Raw genomic sequence first — 15,935 nt, 5'->3', positions numbered from 1 at the left:
GTGTAGACCATTTCTCGGCTTGTTTACTCAGAAGCTAGTCTTACTTGCAGGTAAACACGCACAGGATCCAGGTGTTAATCGTCCTCATTTGTCTCCTGCCCTAGCTGATCTTGCAGATGTTAACTGTCTTACCGGGCTACCAGAGAAAGGAATAAAAAGCTTGAGGGAAGGGGGGGGGGGAGTCTGTGGGTTATCAGTGGCTTGTGTGCATCTTTTAATAACAAAGGAAAAACGCCCAGATGTTTTGCACCTCTTTCTATTAGGTCCTTTAATTTGGGAGAGCTTCATTTCCCTGTCGATTTAATAAGAAGAACCTGCCTTTCCCCAGTGAATTAATATAAATGGAAATAACCGGAATTCTAGTTCCTGGACTGACGTGATATATATGTACGTTCTTTCCCCCTAATATCCAGTCAATTTGAATAGTGATTCTTTTTTCTTTTGTTTCTTTTTTATTTGTATTCGTAGTCAGTAGAAGATGCCAATAACAGCGGCATGAACTTGTTGGACCAGTCTGTCATCAAAAAAGGTATGGAAAACATTTCAGCAGAATGTGTGTCATTATCTGGGAGTCCTTTTTCAAAGGCAATATGAACAGTATTCAGAATCAGCCCCACCGATTCCAAAGGGGCTAAATGAATGTAAATAGGAGTGGGTTGAAGGGGAGGGGGGTTTAGACACGAGATAAGGGGGGGAAAAACACTGAAGGGAATGGATAAAGATAGGGGTTTGTTTTTTTTAAGAGGGGCTCTGAAGCAAGGTTTGATTCTCCCACTCTGTTTTGTGTCTCTCTTGTACACATCTATGTATAATCTGTAAGCAATTGCATTTACTTCCAATTGAACTGAAACTAGGGGTCTTAAGAAGAAGGTCTCTGTGCTTCCACGCCTGTGAATGCTTCCTGCAAAGGAAACGTCGCTCAGTGCAATTGGGCTTCTTCCCAAGCGTGTTTGTTTAGGGTCGCAGCCTTAGGCTGTAATCCTGTTCACGCTTATTTGGGAGGAAGAAGACCCATTGTACTCAGACTTATTTCCCAATAACTATGTATGGGGCTGGAGCGTTGATTTTTAACTGCAGGGACCCTGGACACCTAGGGCATTGGATTCCATATACGGGAGTAGGATGCGGGTGCTAAGCGCAAAGAATGGGAAGCTTGCTTCCCAGTCCTTGGTGTGGGATGAAAGGTTGTCTTATGCTGCACTTTAACCAGCGGTGCCATTTTCCACTCAGCTCAATTCTTCATTGAAAGAAGTCCAGTTGCCCGTTACTTTCTTGCTTTGTTTTCCCTCCCTACTCTTTTAGGCATAGCAAAAATAAATCTCTAGATCCTATAGCAGTTAGAATGCGGAGGCTGCCTGCTCACCCCAACCTCCCTTGTTTTTTTCCTTGCTGCGGATTGATCTACGATCTTTAGGGCTGCAATCTTATGCACACTTAATTTAGGAGTGAATTCTATTGACTCAGTGGGACTGTAGGATATGTGTGGGATCGGGTTTTGCCTTGTGCGTAGTTTGCATCCCGCAAAATTGTTTTCTCTGACCGTGTATGAGAGAGCGAGTGGGGAAACACATGTCAAGGAAGAAAATATGGGGGGGGCCCCCGCTAAAATCACGCATGCTCCATTTAAAAAAAACAAACCTACCCTACACACGCATACATGATTTAGTGTAAGTGTAGCTTCGCCCCATACTGTTAAAGGGAATGTGATATTAACAAATGTTTGCAATCTCTTGTACAGCTGTAAGCAAAATAATTAACTAATTAAACTAATTAAATGTAATTACAATAACTCATTTTGGGCGTATGGCAGCTGCTTCACACACACCCCCACCCCCGTTTGTATTTATCTGACAGCCCCTTGAAGACTCCGGATTATTACTGCACTAGGGCAATAGACATGAAACAGTCCCTACTCAACAAATACAGGGAAGGCGAGAGAGGTATCTTGAATTATCTCTAAGGAGTTGTTTCGAGATTCAGTTTTTGAACAAAACAAGATTGTGCTTGGTAATAGTGGCTTTTCTGCTCACTAAACGGTAGTCCCTATTTTTACGGCTTGAGTTATTCATAGGAAGGAGTTCTATCCCAAAGGTCTGATCACAAGTATTTACTTAGTAGTAAGTTCCTCGGGGCGGCATTGACTTCCGAATATCTATTTCTATGCACCTAGAGGCAGAAAAGCTCCTTGTTAACTAAGGAATTGACTTGGAGTGAAATACTTAAGTTGGATATATTGGAAGGGGAAAGACGTGTGCCTTTTATTACATCTTATTTGTGTATTTATTTATTTCTCTATGTAAACCGCTTTGGAAGCTTTTGTTGAAAAGCGGTATATAAATAGTTGTCCTAGTATTTAAAAATAAGCCTTTGTGGTTGCAAGGTAAGGTGGATAAGAATTGAAGAGCCTCCGGCAACCTAATTTGAGACTTTCTGCCCGATTCTGTAGTACTTTCTTACCTTGTGCTCCTTATTTATTCGGAAATATGTCAAAATGTAATTGGGTGGGATCCTTTGGGCTTAATCCCTAGGAACTGTATACACTTTTAGGGGAACAAATCCTACAGAAACTGATGGAACCTCTTCCTGAGAAAACTAGTCGGGATCTTAGGCATGATGTTTTCAAAGGAGGCGGGGAGGAGATCGCTTCGCTTCCACCTATCCCAGTGATTCCAAGAGCGGCGTTTGAACAGACCCTCTTCCGCGGGCGTGTTTTGGCAGAAAAGGTTTCCCGGGCATTGGTCTGACTCCACAAGACTCATCGATGTGAAGCTTCCTCTTGGGTCGCCTTCGTTAATTGCTGGCTGATTTGTGGCCTAGAGATTTTGGCTTGGGAAGCGCTGGGCCCCCCTTGGCACAAGTTGCTTGTGATGTGCGCAAGACATGCACCGTCCACACCCTACCACTGTGTCCCTGAGTTTCATAAGATGCTTCTGGACTGAACACATTATGGATGGCACTCCGAGCCTAAAGACATCTCAAGCCGGGTTTTTAAGCACACGTGTCTTTTTCTTTTCTTTTCTGAAATCAGCGTTCAGTTGGGCTTCGTTGTTGTAAGAATGCTTTGGAGGAGAGCCTTACTCGGTAGTAAATCCTCCTGTGTAAGCTCTCACAAAGAGTTAATAGGATCTGAGATCATCCTAGGGCTGTCTCTTGGGGGGGGGGGGATCCGGAAACCAATCCAATTTATTCTCTTGTAAATATGGTCAGGGTGGGGTAAAGGGTTAAAGGTGCTGCTCTCCTGACGTTTTGGTGTAATCTGTCTTGTTGAAGGCATTTCGACGACAACAGATAAATACTTGTTGAATCGTCCCTTCTAGAGAATCTTGCTGTTGACAGCATACAAAGCGATCCTAGGTCTGTTCAATGAATGGAATTTACTTCCAGGGAGACTGCAATCCTGAAGAGTATGAAATAAATGCCACTGAAGTCGGTGGGATTTGCCTCCCGAAAAACATACCTAAGAAAGATTTAATTCTCAGGTCAATTACCTCTCGGTTAATTATCCAGAATTCCATTAACGACGCTTAATGGGACGTCCTAGCGTAGTGTTTTTTAAAATTATTCGTTAACGATATTGCTCGCTCCCCCCGCCCCTATACACCTCAAAGGCTTTAGAGATACACGTTTATTTCTTCTGGATGATTTCCCAGGCGTAGTAAATGCGGGTTTCCTTTCTCGCTGGCACCTTCTCCCGGAGAAGGGAGGGATGGCCGCACGAGATATGCGACGGACTGAACCGAAGCAGAAGAGCGGTCTAGAAATATTCGTCGTCGTAGTCGATGATGAGCCAGGGCAAAACAAAAAGGAGAGGCGTTTGCATTGCTAGTAGGCAGGCTACTACTCTCCGAGGAGGAGGACTGTTCATTCTCATGGCTGAACCCTTAAAAAGAATGGATTCATAGACTCTCGATTTAGTACATGCAAACGGAGGAAAAATTCGAGTGACTCTTCAAGAAACATTTTTCTAGTGCAAAAAAACCAAAACACCATCTAGTGCCAAAGATGCGACACAGGGAGAAATTCTTAACACAAATAACTCATCCCTTGGCGCCTCTACATTATGATCTTTTGAGGCCTATGAAAGTAATGGCGACACATCCCTCACCTATTATAGGTACACACCTCTTGCCGTGGGCTCTCCCCAGCGGCATCTGGTGGGCCACTGTGTGAAACCGGATGCTGGACTAGATGGGTCTTGGGCCTAGATGCAGCAGGACTTATGTTCTTTATTGCCACATTGGCCCTAGCGTGTGTCACACACTCCCCCCGCCTCCCTTTCTTCACTGAGCATGTCCCGTCCGTCCGTCCTCCTATTTTCTTTCTGTTATGTGCTTCTAACCTTCTCGTCTACCCACAAATCTAATATAAACCTGAGACCTAACACTTCAACCATTTAGCTGGCAGTAAGTCCCGCTGGAATCTCAGGGAAAGCCGGTTCACACACACACGCATGTGGGTCACCTTTGATGGCGACAGCACGAAATGCTGCCATGCAGGTGCGAAGGTGCCGCCCCGCCGCCTGCCCCACGCAGTTCCGTTTCAAGGGAGGCGGTTCACACATGGCAGCTGCCAGTCATCCAAACCAAGCGAGTTACTTGCATCATGTGTGAACAAGCCATTCCTGCCCGGGAAAGAGATCTTGGATCTGGCTGCTCATTGTTCTCCTGTCCCTTGGCTAGTGGCTGCTGCTTCAAATCCCCCGTTTTCCTACGTGTAAATGATCCCCCTTTATGCATACTCGGAAGTTCAGTGGGATTTGCTGCCATAGAGATCGCACCTTTTAGTAAACCTCCCTCCCGCTACAAGGTCTGTCTTCCTCTAGTATCATCTATTTCTAATATTTTTCTTCTCCTCCTCCTCCATCGACTTGTCTCTAATCGAAGTAAACAGATGGGTTGTCTATCCCCCCTCCCTCCTAGCCCGCCCCCTTAGCTATTCTCTGGCGGAGGCGCTTGACTCCATCTCCCAAACACAATATGTTGTGAGCGGCTCGCGCTCTCTCTCTCTCTTTCTCGTTATGTTTGCGATCTGGGCTTCCTTGACATTTCTGAGGTAATTTAGTTAAGAGGAAATGAGTTGTTCCCAGTAGAGAGAGCAAACGAGTGGAGTGGAGGTAGCCAGCGTGATAAATGGCTCTTTCATTTGGAGATCTCCAGAGCTCGTTTAAGGCTAATTTTCTGTATTAGCCCCCTTTGAGCTATTAATGCAATAGGCAGGGACCGTGGCCCCTCGCCTCGGAGCTGCCCCATTAGATCCAGCATTAGGCTGCCCCGCTGGAGCTCCCTGGCCGGGCTGGTGGGGGGAGTAATGAAAGGTGCTTTGGCAGGGCGTGGGGGGTGGGGTGGGGGTGGGGGTGGGAGACTCCTCATCTAAAGTGGCAGAGGGTGGCTAATACGATTTGAAGGGGGCTGGTCAATGAGCAATCAATAAAGTAATAATGAGAGGGATGCGCTACATTAACAGGCTAAAAATCCAACGAGACATTAAAAAATCATTCGTAACTCTTCTTTCCATTAAAGCAGTCGGAGGGAGGCAGCCCAGATAGACGTGGGACCGACGGCAGGCAAGGGAGAAGGGAGGCAAAAACTCCTCCGCAGTCAGGCGGCGGCAGCCCTGCAGGCTTCTGTACAGCCTAGGGACTCCCGTGGGGTGTGCGGGCAGTTCCCAAGCAGGTCTCCGCGGAAGTAGATACTACAGATGGTGGGAACTACTTCCTCGGAATGAGGTGTCGGAGATTAGAGCCTTACAACGAGATCCTATGCAGGGATCCAGCGCAGGATTCCGAGTTGAACGGAGCCGATGGTATCCCACAAATGGCTCTCCCCGATCTCGGAAGTATATCCATCCGTTTCACCCACCCGAGCGTGCGCCAAGAATAAGCCCACCTTGCTCCTGCGAGCTGAGTAGGAAAAGGTAGCTTTGGTAGGAAGTAAACCTAATGGTTTCCTATGGAGCTGACTACGCGGCTGTGTGTGTGTTCTTGTGAATTCGGGGTTAACTGATGGAGGTCCAGACAAGACCACTCCATCGCCGAGTTGTGCAGTGTATACACCAGCTCACACAGCCAGCCTCCCCCACTCTGGAAATGAAACGATGCACCACCTTGCTCGAGTGATAAAGGACTGTGTCTCCCCCCTCCCCCCTTTCAATGCGTGTGTGGGCGGAGTTAGTCGGACTCCTGATCCGTGTTAGTGCTTGTGGGCTAATAGGATTCCTGTTGAATGTGTTGCCAAAGGTGGGCTTTCCCCCTTATCCTTATCGTGCGTACTACTGGAGTAATGTATCTTCTGAAGGATGGAACAGGCAGCAGCCTCTGAGCTTCATCGATTAATCCTTATTCACAAATATTTTTATTTATAGACTTGCAGATTTGGAGTGCATACTCGTCATATTATGGTTTTTGTTTTTATTATTAGAGTGGTTGGCACTCTAAGGCAGCAATCTTGCGTCCATCGAAGTCCTCACTGGGACTTCAGAATAAATGTGAATAGGGTCGGGCTGGGGTGGGTGTCCCTACCAAGTGTCTGGGACCTCATCCTTCGTCTGGCGACCACCAAGAAAACGCAGGGGAATTGGTGGTGGTGGAGTCTTAAGAGAAACCGGGCGGGCGCTGTGCCAGCCATCCTTCCAATGTTCAGAGAGGTGAACTAAATCAGGGATCCTCAACGCTGGGTCTCCAGATGTTACTGGACTTCAGATGTTGTTGGACTTCAACTCCCATAATTCCCAGCGGCCTCTGTTTGGGGATTATGGGAGTTGAAGTCCAATAACATCTGGGGACCCAACGTTGAGAATCCCTACCCTAAGTGAAGAATAGAAAAGCGCTTAAAAAAAAAAAAAAAAAAAAAGCTTGCCTCACTTGACCGGGCATCCAACTCTCATTATTTTTGGTGACTCCGGGGCATGGAGGATGAACAAGTAGCTCACTTCTTGTCTGTGACTGGCGTGCAGGTGGGAGGCTCCAGCAGGAATCTCTTTTACCTTAATCGCATTCAACCTCACCTTGCCCGAGAGAAGTTCCTTCTCTCTATAATGAGCAGGTCTGCTGCTATTGCGAAGGGGAACGCAAGAAATAGACCTTTCCTGGTCCGTAAGGAACTATTAATTCCCCTCCGAGAAAATCGGTTTTTTAAAATGTTCTGTAGTTTTACAAGTAGAGTGGTTTAAAGCGTACCTGCAAGCCTTTTGCCCGGGAGACATCTCTGTGCCTGGCCTTCTGTGATCCCGTTGAATCCAGCACACACCACAATTTCATTTCAAATTAACTCCGTCTTCCAGCGCGTGTGAAAAGGGCTGAAACGGCTCGAACGCGCTGGTTGTAAAAGTGTATGCTTCATTTTCCTAAAAGAGTCCTTAGCATCCTCTGTGCCTTGGTAGGATTGGAAGCCTGTGTTACAACCACTAAAGGAAAAGTCGCCGCCAGGAAAAGAGAGAAAGGGGCAAAAAATGTCCACTTCAGTGTCCCTTCAAGGGACAGACTGAATCCAATCTGGAATGTGATGTACCCCAGGCAGACCGAAATAAAGGACCCCAAACGATTCTAATATAGGGACAAATATTTGCTAAAGTCTGGTGGTTTTCCCAGTCGCTTCAGGGGAACCGAGCCTAGAGGAATTCAACCTGCTTCACGCGTCACGCCCCAGTTAAGCCGTGGAGGCACGCAACTTGAAATCCAATTGTCTCCCCACCCGCCACTTTCCAGAAGGGCAGGGTAACTCAGGGCATTGAGCCCCGGGAGGCTCGACAGGGACCGGAGTTTTTCTGGAATCTTGGAGAGATTGCCTAACAAGGTTGTGAGGATCGCGCGGTGTAAATCGAAATACCTTTGCCCAAGGGCGTTTCAATTTGGTAGGATTCCTTTTACTTGCCGGGAAGTGTTTCCGGGATGGAGGTCTTGTTGGCTTCCGGAAGGAGGGAGAATAACAACGTCTAACAGGGAGCGCGCTCTCTTTCTCTCTTTGTAGTGGTTTTGTGTATTGGTTTTGCATTCAGAATTGCAGCGGGATTGCTGATCTTACACACACAACCTTAAAAAAAGAAAAGTGGAAGATTGGGTTGTCGCTCTAAAGTGCTGATATACACCTATTAATACTTAACAGGAAGTGCCTCGGTTGAAATCGGTAGAAGGGCTGCAAAGCAAACATATTCAAAATGGGAGGGGGAGAGACTTATAAACCGGTGTGAGCATTAAAATGTCTCGCAATCGCAGCCCTGTTTACTTGGAAGAAAATCCGAGTGATGTTCATCGTATTCCCACGTAAATAAGAGCAAGCTACTTGCTTCAGTGTAGCCACCCAATGGATTTTAATGGGATTTCTCGAGAGTGCATGGGTAGTGGCTGACTGTCTTTTTTCCAGTTCCACACATATGGACCTACTTTAGGATAGGATTCCAACGTTAATTGTATGTTGTAGTACTGTAGTCTGTAAAAATGCATAAACAAAGACACTACACACACTAAATGCACAACTAGGCAGGAAGGGATCCTATACAAGATTTTTCAGAGCCCCACTGATTTAAAGGCGATTTTTAAAGGTTGTTTGGGTCAGTGGGTGATGATGTGTAACTACGCTTTCTTTCTCGAATGTGGGGGCAACCCAAGGGCGGGGGGAGGAGGAGAAAACCTACGTGTGTATGCCTTTTCACAGTACTACAACATGCAATTAGCGTTGCAATCCAATCCTCAAGTAGGTGCTGGTATGCGGAACTGGAGCAAGATAGCAATCCACGATCCATACACTCTCGAGGAATCCCATTAAAATCCATTGGGTGGCTGCGCTGAAGCAAGAAGGTTGCCCATATTTATGTGGGAGAACTATTAAAATCACTCGGACTTTCTTTCAAGTAAACAGGGCTACAAAAACACACAGTGCAAGACTAGGTACTAGGCAGGAAGGGATCCAATGCACAGTTTTTAAGAGCCCCACAGATTTCAAAGCGATTTTAAAAGCTTGTTTGAGTCAGTCAGTGGGTGATGGTGTGCAAGGTACGTTTGGTGCCGCGAATGCGGGGGAAACCCATGGGAGAGCCGATTTTTCCCTCCTTGCCCCGCCCCCTTAACTCAGCCTTAATATATGCGCAGAAAATTGTAAGGCTGTAAAGAACCGAAAGCTTCATGCTGGGTTGTTCCATGCTCCATTTCCTTGCCGTTTCTTGGAAGCAGTTCACACACAATTCGGTTTTTTCACTACGTGTTACGAGTGTAGTCCGGTTTATATGGGGTCAAGCAACAATCCACTATTGGCTGCGGTTTTTTGGGGACAACTTGGAGTTCTCAGTAAAGCCTCCCCTAAACTCCCGGTAAAACCTGCTGTGCGTAAAAGTCCCTGCTGTCCTTTTAAAGCGCTCTCGCTCCGCGAAGAGCTCCGGGTTTCAGGAACAGTATTGTTCATAATTAGGAACAAATCAAGCGGCTATGAGCCCTCTCTCGCTTTTGTTGATCAACTCGGGAGAAATGGAAGGGGGCGGGGAGGAGAAGGAAGAAACTTACGGGCAACGCCGACCCTTAACAACAATTACATAGAAATATTCATCCTCTTTACAGGTTGTAATAGGAGGATGCTCTCCGGATGAGAAGAGGAAGGGGAAAGACCTTGATTTAAAGAAGTAACGTAAATAGAGCCAATAGGGGGTTAATCGGGATTGGGACATGGGAGTTTTGCTTCTCAGGGTAGAACGAAGACAAAGGATGCAATGGTTACTTTCTCAAAAGCGGGTGCTGCTGTTAGATGGAGATAGACACGGTTTCTGTACATCCCATCCCCATCCTAATCACATTTACTTGGGGATGGTAAAAAATCCAATGGATTGATTTTTTAGGTTCACTTCCCTGTAAACATGCAGAAGATTCGTCATGCAGCTTGATTTTATACAAGCTTACTCGGAAGTTAGTCGACTGAGTTCAATTTAAGTTTGCATAGACCTGCAGCCTTAAAGCCACCTTATGCAGAACGATGTGGTAGGATTTTGGACTGTACTACTTCAGGTGGCAGGTTAGGGTCATTTTTTAAAAAAATGCTTCCCGGTCCCCTGAGAAGCCCCCTGTCTGTAATAAGCAAACACATCAGGAAGAAGACTCTATTCAACCTTTCTCCCTGATGTGGTAGTTACTAAGAAAAGAGTGGGGCTGTTAAGTGGGAAAACATTCAAAAATGCCTACACCCGCATCTTGAAGTGGTAGAGTCCAGAATTCTATTCCCCTCATTCTGCATAATGCAAAGGACTATTCTTACCGCCAGGAAGTAAGTCTTACTGAAATCCGTGGCTCATATTGCACTAGTGTATAGGACTGCAACCTTCGTGAGGAGGGAAGTGTACTCTGTGCATGTTCAGAGGCATGATCATTATTCACACGTTCTGGACCCCAGTCTTAGCACAGATTCGGCTCTCCAGCTGTTGCTGGGCTACAACTCCTATCATCCCTTACTATTGCCCACTGTGGCCGAGGATGATGGGAGTTGTAGTCCAACACAGCTGGAGAGCCGATGTTGCACACTCCTGGACTAAGTCCTGAAAGTGTAATCCTTACAAGCAAATCAATAAAGAGCCTTGAATATAAAAGATTGCGAAAAGAGTTGTTGGTTAAAATGAACAATGAAGAACATAATGTTCTTTGCTTTCGAGATATATTTTACCAACGCCCCCATTCTTGTGTATACACCTAATGTGTCTATCCTGAATAACTGAAATCTCCAAATTGCATTACCTCTGGCAATAGCTTTAATATAAAAGTAATTATACAGATCTAGATAACTCGATCTCTATCGCTTCTTTCATGGGAGGCTTACTTTTTTAAAAAAAGGAGAATTAGGTAATTTACAAAAGATGGAATGGAGATTAGCGCGCACATTTCTGGAGCTATGAAATTGCAATGGATATGGTTGTAGAGACGTTCAGGAGCCCAATGTGTATTTGGAAGTGTTTGCACAAATCCTCATTGTGCCGTCTTATCTACAAAAAGGACTCGTTCTATTTCAAATGGGCTGCGTCAAGAGCAACAGGCAGGCAGAGCTAACCACGTTGGAACTGTTTGCCAGAAGAAATCTGAAAGGAAAAAACATTCGGAAAACATAAAATATTTAAATTTTATAAGGGGAGAGGGGTGATATTCTGTTGAAACCTAAGTCCCTCTCACAACCAAATCCCAAACACCTCCACTTAGAAATAATTTCGGTTTATATCCGGCTTTTATATCCGTGGCTTAGATGAATATTTGAGATAAAGCAGTTTCATGTTCTTTTTCCCCCTTACTGTCCAGCCCGATCCTATGCTTGCTTACTCGGAAGTAAGTCCCAGTGTGTTCAACGGCGCTTACTCCCAGGTAAGTATGCATAGGATTGTAACTTGAATGGCTTTTTGAATGGGGAAATGGGCACAAGACACTGGAAGCCAGATCCCCCAGCCCACCTCCACACACAAGCAATTTGGCTGCAGTGTTCACATCTCACCACCAGGTCTAGGTCAGGGCTGCTCAACTTCAGCCCTCCTGCAGATGTTGGCCTACAGTTCCCATAATCCCTGGCTATTGGCCCTCATGGCTGGGGATTATGGAAGTTGTAGTCCAAAAACAGCAGGGGGTGGGGTGGGATGGAGAGTTGAGCAGGCCTGGTCTAGGTGAATGCTGCTAGAATTTAGGCTTGAGGTCTGGGCTCATTTGAAAACTGCCTCATAAGCAAAGCAGACCTTGGTGGGGCAGAGCTGTTGTTTTCTTGTTGCTTGTGAGCTTCTGAGTGGCCTCACTGCTGGAAACAAGGTGCACCTTTGGGGTCTGATCCAGACGGCAGCACTCTTTATGTTCATGGAAGCCCACTGGCCCTCCACCTCTGGGAAGTAAGCCCAGGGGTGCAGCAGATTAGTGAGCCACTGCTCTCCATTGCAAGGCCCAGGGGAGGGCAGCGGTGGCCCTCCTCAGCCCAACAAGCGCAGCTCCCTGACTAATTATCAGTTGGGCCTGTGTGAAGCCCCCTGGCACCATGAAGCGCCAAGGCCCCATAGCCTGCCTAAAAGTGGAACACAACAGTAGGGGGCTCAGTTTATATGGCCCCATCAGTCCTAAATGCAAGCAGCATTATTTGTGAAAAAGTCTTGAGGAGGGGGGGAGAAATGTGCGGGGGGGGGAGCTAGTCCCACCCTAGCTACAGATCTGCAGAGTGGAAATGACAATCTCCACAGTATAGTGCTGGGTTGTTTGGGGGTTTGTTTGTTTTTTGCAGGGGAGGGGAGAGGGCTCCTTTAAGGGAAACTAGCTTTCTTGAGCCCCTGCACCATCTTGGAAAGTGCTTTGAAGTGTAGCTCTGTGTCTTTCCTAAAGGGCCCCGCCAGCACGGAGAAAGGTGCAGTCCTCAGCACAGTGCGAACTGGCTCTCACCTTGCAGATTTGCAGATCAGGGCCCATTTGAAAAACAGTGAAGGTCACTGCGCAGGAGCCCCGCCTGAAAGTTCAATTTTACTGAACGCCCCCCCCCCCCCTGCCAAACCCACAGGGGTGTCGCGATAGCTGAATGGATGGGTCCAAAGAACCCGCCCCCAGCTCCACCCCTGCCCATTTTCTTCATTATCTCCCTCACTCCGAGGGGCGCCAGGGAGAGGGGTGAACGCAGGCCCCCTCCCCTAGCTACGAACCTGCAAACCCAATCATCCATACCCTGAATCCTCAAAACATATTGCCCGCCACGAGAGTCCGCCCTCCCTCCACCCCCCTCCCATTTAAGTGAGGGGGTCGCTCCTCTGCCTTCACCCCTGCTGGGCTGGTAAGGCAGGCATTATGTGCACACCTGACCTCCCTGATGGGAAGTTCCAATGGGCACAGCAGGCCCCCTGGAGCTTGCCCCCTGGGATCCGGCTGCTGGGTCAGGGGAAGAGGTTCGCAGTGCTTTGTTTGAAGGATGCCCGCAAGTTAGAGCGTTGGAAGGCAATCCTCTCCCTGAGCCCCATAGCACAAATCCTCTCGAAGGCAATGGGTGTCGAGCCATGATGCATAACTGGCAGGACTGCATCTGGTGGTAGTGGCGCAGGCTTGGGGCTAATTTTGGTCGGCCTTACGAGGAAAAGGGGGGAAAACCTCACTGCAAACCGACACAGGTCCAAATACGAGGATTTAACCAGGAGTTCGACTGCAGCTGTAAATAGTTTCCAACTCCTCTTACAAAAATCTCACGCGGGGAGGGGCCCAAGGGGCTTTCAAAAGGGTTCCCGTGATGCAGCTGAGAAAAAACCATTGAGTAAGGTGTTCTTTTCTCTCTCGATATAGATATAGAATCATCTAGATACAAAACGTGTGTGTAATACACACACGAACCCCCGCTTTCTCTTTGGTTAAGCAACAACCTCAGTGGAAGCCAGTATGGGAGTCACTTTGTCGTTCTTTCTAGGCCCCCGTGGGCCAGTTAAGATTCAGGGCGGGGAGGGCGAGACCTTATCTTAGGGTTTCTTCTTTTCGGAGGCTAGGATGACTGGATTTCTTGCAAAGTCTCTAGGCAGGAAGACAGCAGAAACTCGCCTTAGTCTTGTTGAGATTCCTTAGGCGCCATTCCCACGTGCGCTTGTCCCGATTTGGCGTTTGGGATCTTAAGCTGTCAACTTTTTCTTGGTTTGACGTGGATCCCGCCCCCCGCCCCCCGCCCCGACTTTCGATTATATAAGCCGCTCAGAAGTCTTCGTAGACAGAGAGGTGTAAAAAGCCGAAATCCATAAATCACCTTTAAAATGCGTGGGTGACATGAAGGAGGAGGAGGAGGATTAAAAAGCATGCTTAGTCTCTTTCTCTCTGTCTCTCTCACAGACATACAATTTTAACGTTAATACTCGTGCATTTGTAAGATCCAAGAGTAAGGCTTAAATAAGCCTTGGAACGTGTTTACAATAATAGGGGGAAATATGGGAAATGCAGGTTAATAACAAAGTGCCTTGGAGCATGTGCAGAGTGCTTTCCCGCTGCCACCGACTCCCGAGCAAGGGGTGTAGTAAGACATATTTCATTGGAGGATAAACATTGGAGGAGCAGAAGGGTTGCGGGGTGGGGAGATAGAGGAAGTTCCTGGCAACAAAAGTTCATGCGGCGGGGGCAGAATTCCCACTTGAGGGTTCTGCCCCTATCTGCCCCCCTGTCGCTACCCATTCAACCGAAACTACATGGAGGACTTTCGGTTCAGATTGTGGAATTTCCCTGGTGAGCGTGAGATCGAACATTTCCTATCCGAGACCTTAAACAGGGCTGCCTCCTCGGCACGCGAGGGTGTGTGTGTGGCCCTAATCGGTGGCACTCTCACCACCCACTAGTATGGGCGTTTCGGATGGAAAGTGAATCGACTTCAGTGGAAAGACCTCGCCCTAATCATCTGAGACCCATCGCTTGAAACAGAAGAGAGATTAAAAAGCTCCACAAATATGGGAGAGGAGAGCAATCGGAAACCGAGCAAATTTTCGTCTCCCAGGAGGGGAAACCACACTCAGTCGCTTGTTTACTCTGAAATCTCTGCCCAATCCTTGCCAGGCAACCCAAATCTATGAAATCTAACACGGGATGGGGTCTTCTGTAGTTGTTACAGCACTTTCTTGTGGGATTCTGGTGTGGTAATAGGGAATAATTTGTCATAAAACCTGGGGAAAGCTTGTTTTGCCTATCCCTCGCCTTGCGGTTATAGAGTTGGCAATTTCCCCATAGTCAGCACTTGGTAGCATGTTAAGACACTGGATCTTAGCATATGGGAAGGCCAGGGGATGGTCTGTATGTACACACACTCCTGATTCGGATTGCAGTCCTTATTCAAGGCATACTTCCCTGGTAATAAAGTCTCAGTGGGACTTACTTCTGAGTATGCTTGGTTAGCATCCAGTTGTAAATCTGTTTAGTAGTGAGAAGGTGTGATGGACAACTTTTCAAAGTTTACTTTCCTCTCTCTTAACTGCACTTCTAGATGCAATCCAGATGTTTACTAGAAACCTGTGGTCTAGTTTTCACAAACATTAGATGAGGTGTAAGCCTCTGTCTGAGACTGTACTACTAGTTCAGCCTCCAGGCAGGTGGTTCAGAAAATGGAATGCAATACACTCCCCATGAACAATATTTCTGCACATAGTCATTTAGCATGTCAGGTTGAAGCTAGGCCATAACCTGGAGCCAATGTGGTGTAGTGGTTAGAGTGCTGGACTAGGACCGGGGAGACGCGAGTTCAAATCCCCATTCAGCCATGATACTTGCTGGGTGACTCTGGGCCAGTCGCTTCTCTCTCAATCTAACCTATTTCCCAGGGTTGTTGTGAGGAGAAACTTAAGTATGTAGTACACCGCTCTGGGCTCCTTGGAGGAAGAGCGGGATTTAAAATGTAGATAATGATGATAATAACAACAACAACAACAACTCAGGGCTGCATAACGTCAGCCCTCCTGCAGAGGTTGAACTACAACTCCCATCATCCCTGACTATTGGTTACTGTGGCTAGGGGTTATGGGGGTGGAAGCCCAAAAACAGCTGGAGGGTTGAAGTTGTGCAGCCCTGCCATAACCCTTTTCCCTGACCAGGGGCGTAACTACCATTAGGCAAGGGGGAGCGGCTGCCTGGGGGCCCCCATGCCTCGAGGCCCCCCCCCCAGGCAAGTCACATAACTATATATTGTGAAGTGTGTGTGTGTATATCAGTGAGGGGGCCCATTTTTAAATTTTGTCTCTGGGCCCACTCCAGCCTTGTTACGCCCCTGTCCCTGACGTCTAGTTTTCTATATGTAGGGACATACACACACAATCTGCCCATTCTTTTCTTGTCACCTGCCCTGGAACTCTGCTAACACAGCATACTTAACTGCCACCTTGTGAGCTGAATGTGTTCACACAACCTTTTAACAAATATCCATCTGTTGCTGATGAAGATGTAAGCCAACATGTTTACATAAAATTTGGTTTCATCTAACTGCCTCTGTTGTCAGTAATTTATTTATTTA

The 15,935-nt window shown here is 47.1% G+C and overlaps 1 protein-coding gene across 6 annotated transcripts in view; it reads left to right on the top strand.

The window, feature by feature from the left end:
- Window positions 1–15,935, top strand: part of TFAP2B (transcription factor AP-2 beta) — a 77,665-nt gene that overhangs the window by 12,904 nt on the left and 48,826 nt on the right. For 3 of the 6 annotated variants that reach the window (XM_053285170.1, XM_053285173.1, XM_053285171.1), the window contains exons 3-4: window positions 469–529; window positions 11,258–11,320. In XM_053285170.1, the coding sequence (XP_053141145.1) occupies window positions 469–529; window positions 11,258–11,320 (124 nt within the window). The remainder of the gene's footprint in view (window positions 1–468; window positions 530–11,257; window positions 11,321–15,935) is intronic. The other 3 variants (XM_053285172.1, XM_053285174.1, XM_053285175.1) reach the window with 1 other exon arrangement.

Source organism: Hemicordylus capensis, chromosome 1 (assembly GCF_027244095.1).
Source record: "Hemicordylus capensis ecotype Gifberg chromosome 1, rHemCap1.1.pri, whole genome shotgun sequence".
Taxonomy (NCBI): Eukaryota; Metazoa; Chordata; class Lepidosauria; order Squamata; family Cordylidae; genus Hemicordylus; species Hemicordylus capensis.
The sequence above is the reverse complement of the archived record's forward strand: the minus strand, read 5'-3'. Positions and strand labels throughout refer to the sequence as shown.